Genomic DNA, 6,910 nt, shown 5'->3' with positions numbered 1-6,910 from the left:
ATGGGGCCAAGCTGGCAGCAGCCATCAGCATTGTGACAAGATCTTGAAGTTCACAGTGTTGTGGAACTGAAGCTTCAGCACAGAGACCTTTCCAACCTGATCTGCCCTCGTTCCTCTGAGTCTCTGCACAGAACATGGCACGGAACAGAACAGCAGGCGGGGCCTGTGTGTCCCAGGGCTCTGGATTTGCACCGCTTGACCTCCACAGAGATGCAGGCAAAGTGAAGATGCCAAATTTTATTGATGGAAAGCAAAGCAAACGGATGAGCTAAGGGGAACTAAAGGAATGGGCACAGTCTGAGGAATGGAGGGAGAGAGCAGTCAAAAGGGAGGAATACCGGAGAGAAGAACAGAGGATTGGCAGTGTCTGAAGGCTGGACAGAGAGAGCAGCCAAAAGGGAGGAATATTAGAGGGAAGAAGAGAGTATGGGCAGTGTCTGAAGACTGGAAGGAGAGAACAGTGAAAAGGGAGGAATACCAGAGAGAAGAAGAGAGGATGGGCAGGGTCTGAAGGCTGGACGGGGAGAGCAGTCAGAAGGGAGAAATACCGGAGGGAAGAAGAGAGGATGGGCAGGGTCTGAAGGCTGGACGGAGAGAGCAGCCAAAAGGGAGGAATACCGGAGGGAAGAAGAGAGGATGGGCAGGGTCTGAAGGCTGGAGGGAGGGACCTATCTATGGCAGGGAGACTGCTGAAGCCACGCAAACTTCCCACAGGCTCAGCTGTGGCAATTATCAGTTGTGCCTGGACCTGCAGCTGGTTTCTTCTGGTCTGAAGGTAGCCACAGCTTCCACAGCATCTGGAGGTCTTGAAGGGATGCTGGTTCTTCTGAGGCAGCAGATGAGCATGGTTCTGCAGCTCTTCCGCTGAATATCTCTTGATCTCCTGTGTTTGTCTGGGAAGGGCTGTCATCTCTCCTCAGGGCTTGAAGGGCTGGAAGAGAGAGGAACAGAGCCACAATCAGAGCCTGGATCTGTGGGAATCCAGGGAGATCTTGCTGCCAGGGCCATCCCAGACAGCTCTTGCCATGGCCACAAGAGAGGAGGGGCCAAGGGGATCAGCTGCAAGGTCCTGGCCATGAATCCTCCCGCCCATGTCCCTGAAATCTCTCTGTGCTCCATCCACGCCACCCCCTGTCCACAGAGGGAGCGAAGCCCTCTGCAGCTGGGCCAGGGATTGCAGCTCCCTGCCCAGGGATTGCAGCTCCCCCGGCAGCCCCCGCTAAAAGCCTGCTGCCCTCACTCACCCTCGCTGAGCACCTGCAGCTCTTTCTTCTTCCCCCTCAAGCTGCGCTCGGCGAGCCCTGGGAACAGAGAGCCCGTCACGGCTCTGCCCGGCGGCACAGCTCCCTGTCCGTGGCGCTGCCAGCCCTGCGGCCACTGGCCCTCGAGGCCCGGCAGGGCTCAGCCCAGGCCCTTGCCGCACGCTGCCGCCCCAGGGCACAGCTGCGGGAGGGCGGCAGCAGCCCTGAGGGCAGCCAGGGCTCCACAGTGCCAGGCACAGATGGCAGAAGCTGCCAGGGCAGCAGCCGGGGCTGGGGCTGAGCTGCGGCGGGGCGGGGAGGGAGCCCAGGCTCACCCAGGAACCTGATGGCCGCCTCTCGCAGGGGCTCCTGCGGGCTGTCCAGGTACGGCAGGGCCTGGCGCAGGTGCTCGGCCGCTCGGCTCCTGTCCTCTGCCACCTGCGGAGAGCAGCGGGAGGGAAGGCTCAGGGCGGGCTCTGCCCCTTTGCCCAGTGCTGCCCGCAGAGCTCTGAGGCGTGGCCAGCAGCCGCTGGGTCGGGCTCTGCAGGGGCACAGGGCCGGCTGCTGCCCGGGGAGCCGTGGTGCCGGCCCTCCCCGCAGCCCCGCTGGGCCGGGGCTCCATCAGCACCCGGCTCGGGGCCGCAGGAGCGGGAGCACAGCCCGTGCGGCCCCTGCGGGCAGCGCTGGGCAGGGCCACAGCTGCAGCCGCACACAGTGAGCGCCGCGCTCAGGGGGCTCTCCCGGCTGAGGCTGGGCCTTCCCGGCCGGCCTTACCAGGTGCTCAGCGAATTGCCACAGCTTCTCTGTCTTCACCAGCTGGACGAGATTCTTCCTCTTCAGGAATTTGGTCGCACAATGCAGCGTTTCCCGAGAGGCCTGGAGAGCAGCAGAGATGTGGAGACGGCACCGCAGCCCAGGGCACAGGAGCCGCGTCCCTGTGCCAAGGCCCACAGGAGGCTGCAGCCCGCCAGGCACCAGAGCAGGAGGCAGCCGAGCCCCCTGCCAGCAATGCACCAGCAGCCCAGGAGTCCTCACCTCAGCCACACACCCATTTTCATCATGGCAGTGGAATAAAAGTGCGGGGAGGCTTTGGCACACAGTTGACTTAAGAGGCTTTTTCCCCTCTTCTACTACCAATTCCATCACCTTGCAGAAGAGGCCAAGGGAGAGTAGCTGCACATGGCTGTTGTCCTGGGGGAAAGGAAAAAGCCTCGGCACCAGCTACTCCAGCCTCCTGAACAATGGCTCAAATAAGCCACAGGGCACAAAGTTTCTGAGCAGCAGCCAGTGCCTGTAGCTGAGAGCGCAGAGCCTTACGTTGTCAAAGAGTGCCAGGAGTGCCTCGGCCAGCTTCAGGGCAGTGCTGCTGGTTATCAGGATGTCTTTGTCCTGGAGCACATCTGTGAACACGCGCAGGGTCATGCCAACCACCTCTCCTTCTGTATCACGCAGCAGCTCCAGAAGGCTTTGAGAGAGGCTACACATTTTTCTGGCCTGTGTGGAACACAAGGCTGTGCTGTGAAGCCATGAATGGCTGCACCACCACCACTGCCCTGGTACTACAACCCCACCCAGCTGCCACAGGGCCCAGAGGCCAAAGGCTGGTCCTGAAGAACTCGGGGAGGTGAGGCAGGAGAGCTGGGAGCATCTGCCTCAGCTCCTGAAGCCCAGCCAGCCTGAGGGGCTGCTTTCTCCAGCGCAACTTCAGCTGCTGCCCCCCTCTCACCATCGAGGGACCCTTGCTGAGCACCACAAGGGCTCTGAGTGCCAGGCGACGCCTCTCCCTGCACTTGCTCTCCACATGTCTTGACATGATTTCAAGGATGCTGTCAGCACATTTAGTCAAATCCAAGCATTCCAGGACCTGGAAGGCACAGGGCAGTGACAGGGGACCAGCCAGCAGGAGCCCGGAACCGCTCAGGGCTGGGCCCAGACAGCAGCACAGGGCAAGGGCACTGTCCCAGGCAGCTGTGTCTAGGAAAGGGCAGACAGCTGAGAGGCAGCTCAGCGAGGCAGCACTGGCCATCAGGCTCACCTCCACAAGGAATGCCAGGAAAGGCAGATCCCAGCGTAGCTCTTCCCTGTTGAGCTGCCCAAGCAGGCGGCGTGCAATCCCAGAACACAAGGAGAGGGAGACACGGCGCATCTCCCTGGCAGGGGGAAAAGGCACCAAGACACTGAGGTGGGCAGGCAAACCTCTCTCAGGGCTGACTCACAGAGATTCAGTCCCTGGAGGGGATGTGCTCACTCTGGGAGGCTGCCCCTGCTGGGCACCTCCTCTCCCAGCCTTTTCCAGTCTGCTTGGCTGTCCGTTGGTGATAAGGCCCTGTGGTCCATGACCACAGGGACTGTGTAGGGCACCCCGGGAAAAGAGCACAAATGTTGGGGGCAGAGGGGAAATGGGGGGTCTCACCTGGCCAGCAGACCTGCTGCATAGTGCTGGGTGTCAGCACAGAGCAGCGTGTCCCAGCCACGCTTGCGCTCCATGGCCATCACCTCAGGCTCATACTGCAGACAGAAGAGCAGAGCCTTCATGGCCTGCACTGCAAACCTGTGTGCAGAGCAAAGTCCAGGTCACACTGGCAGCACTGGCGCTGGCTGCAAGCGCATGGCAAGGACAGGACAACTGGGACCTGTTGGGCTTGCTGGGAAGACTATGTTGCTCCTGGCATGCTCTCCAGAAGTTCTCGACTTCCTCTGGCATCTGCTGTGTGGTGATGACAACGTGGAAGAGCAGAGCCACAAAGAGGTGGGAGGAATAAAGGATCATTGCCTTGGGGCACTGAGGCACAATTAGCCAGATGACCAGAGTTGCCTGCAAAAGAAGCAGCCTGAGACAGCGCTCAGTGCCGAGGCATCCGTGGGGCAGGGCCCGAGGAGAGAGGCAGGGGGAGCAGCAGGCCTGGTGCCCCCTGAGCCTGTCTCTAGCCCAGGTTTCAGGCCAGTGCCTGAGGCACGGAGAGGATGGAGAGCTGCTGGAGACGTGGCTGGGGAGCAAGCAGAGGCCAGTTCCAGAAACTCACAGCCAGGGCAAAAATGTCTTTGTTGTCCCCATCAGAGGTGCACGTGCTGTGCACAGGCCAATCCTCCATCACACAGAGCAGTATTGGCAACACCTTCTCCACTGCTGGTCCTGACGAGCCTATGGTTGTCCACATCCTTGCAGCAGCTCTGTGGGATGGGAGCTCTGTGTCAGGGGGGGGTCTCAGTCACATACCATAGCCTGTAGAGCCGTGGGGCCCAGGTGACAGAGCCCTGGGGCCCTGAGGGGCAGGGAGGGAAACAGAGCTCAGGAAGCAGAAGGGCCTGAGGGTCCTGGAGCTCTCCGCCTGTCTGGCAGAGCCCATTGGACAGGCTGTACAGGGTGGTGGGCCCTAAAGGCTGGTGAGCCCTGAGCTCTCACGTGGGCCCCGTACCTGTCACACGTTGGGGCACAGTGCAGGAGGGTCAGCACCACGTCAGCAGGGTGTTCTCTAGCCAGCCTCCGAATGTCAGTGCGCAGCCTGGCATCCACAGTGACGTGGGACTCGAGACTCTGGTGAATGCTTTTCACCATGGCTGGCACCTGGAGGGGGTGGGGAAGACTTGGAGCGCTGTCCAAGGGAGCAACTCCCCAGTTCCCCCCAAGAAGTGCTTCCCTCCCTGCCACACTGTGCTGGCCTCAAAGACTGAGGGGTCTCAGTGACCGTGACGTGAGTGGGGACCCAATCCTGTGAGGCCTCGAGCCCTGGCCCCAGGCTGCTTACGTGCTGCTGAGGTGAGACACAAGGGTCCTTGAAATAGTCCAGGATGAGTTCCTGGCTCAGAGTGGCAATGGGAGCGATGTCAGTATTTGCGATGCCCCGAGTCTCTCCAGTGTCCGCGTTTGGGATGGCCACGTCCTCAGTCACTGCCATGTCAGCATTTGCCCTGTCATCATTCCTTGCTGTGCCAGATTCGTCTGAGCACTCAGGCGAATCTGGGCTGACATTAGGCTCTGCCTGCAGCTCAGTCAGCCTGGAGTCATGCATGGCTGTGCTCTCTGTTGCTGTGGTGCTGCCCTTTCTACGGCGAATGTGTAGGAACTTTCGCAACATCTGCAGGAGAACAAGGGACAGGGAAGAGAGGCAAGTTCCATGGAGTGCTCCAAGCGCTGTGCTGGGCTGAGCAGTGACAGCAGGCCCAGCCCAGGTGCAGATGGCTGCAGGTACCTTCAGTGTTCTGCGGAAGCTGCCACGGGCGGGTTCCTGCTCTTGAGACCGGTCCGTGGCTGCACCTGGCAAAGAGCAAGCACAGCCAGAGCTGAGGGGCTGCGGGAGAGGCTGGAGAACAGAGCCCAGCCCTGCGCTCCCCAGGCAGGGACAGCCCCAGAGGATGGAGCATGGCCGCTGTGGTGTGTCTGCCCGGCCCCTCTTCCATCCTGTCCCTGGCCATGTACACAGTGGGATGGGATGGGATGGGATGGGACCAAGCTGGCAGCAGCCATCAGCCCTGTGGCCCAGCTGTGCCACTCACCGTCTTGCATTGGATGAAATAGGTCCAGTTCTTTAGGCTGTTGTGCTGGGGAAACTCCAGGGCTTTTCTTTTTTTTTCCTCTGAACACCTTGAATAGGCCGAGAAATCTGCCCGCCATGGCAGAGTCTGTCCTCGAGGGCACCTAGCAGAGAGATGTCTTGAGGAAAGCTGAGAGGCAACAAGTCGTGCAGTTGTGCCTTAAAGACACCCACGACAAAGAAGCCTCAGGAAGGCTGCAGGACAGCAAGTCCTGCACTCTGAGAGCTCCTGCCACAAGGACAGGAGACTCCTCGTAAACGATTCAGGTCACCAAGTCCCACGAGTGCACCTGCAAAAGAAAATCCTCGGGAAGGCCACAGGACACGAAGTCCCACAGTCTTGCCACGAGGTCACCTGCAGGAATAACACCTCGGAAGTGCTCCGGGTCAGGCACGAGCGAGTGTGCTGTGCGGGGGCTCCTCACGGCACTGCTCCGGCGCGTCCTGTCCCGGCGCGGGCTCCGAGCACTGTGGCGTCGACCAGTCGCCGCCGGCTCCTGAGTCACCACACGTCACAAAGGATCCTTGGGCACCGTTGACCATGCTGCGCGTGTCACAAAGGGCCCTTGCACACACGGCCACCTGCTCTGGGGACGCCCTGAGCCCTCCCAATGTGGCCCAGGTTGGAAGGAATCCCTTGGCCCAAATATCTAAGACAGCACAACAGGAACGTTAGGAGTGGCTCAGAGCATAAGCAAACTGAGCTGTCCTGCTCTGCAGGCTCATGACATTTAAGTATCCTCAATCCAGGAAAGCTTTACTTCCCAGTTGCTCAACTCAAGTAGTTCCAAAAAGCTGCAAACTTCCCAAATTCATTGGCATGGCCTGAGAATGTGATGGATTTGGAAGTTTGCTTCCCATCTCAAAGCAGCAACTGTTTGCCTTAACATCATACCTTGGGAGTCACTTTCCAAAACAACACTACACAGAGGCAAAAAAAAGGTCTTTCTTTGGTCTGCAAATGGTTTTCAAGGAAGAGATGATAATATCTTAATTCTGTGAAGGAATAAAAGATCGCAAGGAAGCAAAGTCCACTAAATGTTACTATGTTAGCCCAAACCAATGAGTAGGTTGCAAAATGGCTAATCCTCCTTCTGCTACAGATAGTTAAGTGGCTTATAAAGTACAGCTCTCCCC

The 6,910-nt window shown here is 59.3% G+C and overlaps 1 protein-coding gene across 1 annotated transcript; it reads right to left on the bottom strand.

Moving 5' to 3' along the window:
• Positions 1-610: 610 nt before the first annotated feature.
• On the bottom strand, positions 611-5,905 carry LOC306815610 (maestro heat-like repeat family member 5). Its single transcript, XM_079332181.1, has 15 exons — positions 5,736-5,905; positions 5,432-5,496; positions 4,988-5,317; positions 4,658-4,806; positions 4,265-4,412; positions 3,875-4,056; positions 3,655-3,792; positions 3,277-3,391; positions 2,968-3,105; positions 2,559-2,735; positions 2,277-2,432; positions 2,016-2,117; positions 1,577-1,679; positions 1,245-1,301; positions 611-931 (listed from the first exon to the last, which is right to left on the bottom strand). The coding sequence occupies exons 1-15, from the start codon at positions 5,851-5,853 to the stop codon at positions 717-719; spliced, it is 2,193 nt and encodes a 730-aa protein (XP_079188307.1). The 5' UTR covers positions 5,854-5,905; the 3' UTR covers positions 611-716.
• Between the last annotated feature and the right edge of the window lie 1,005 nt (positions 5,906-6,910).

The sequence above is a fragment of the Erithacus rubecula genome (genome assembly GCF_903797595.1).
Source record: "Erithacus rubecula genome assembly, contig: scaffold_171_arrow_ctg1, whole genome shotgun sequence".
NCBI classification, from domain to species: Eukaryota; Metazoa; Chordata; class Aves; order Passeriformes; family Muscicapidae; genus Erithacus; species Erithacus rubecula.
Note: the sequence above shows the minus strand (reverse complement) of the source record. Positions and strands in the feature narration are given on the sequence as shown.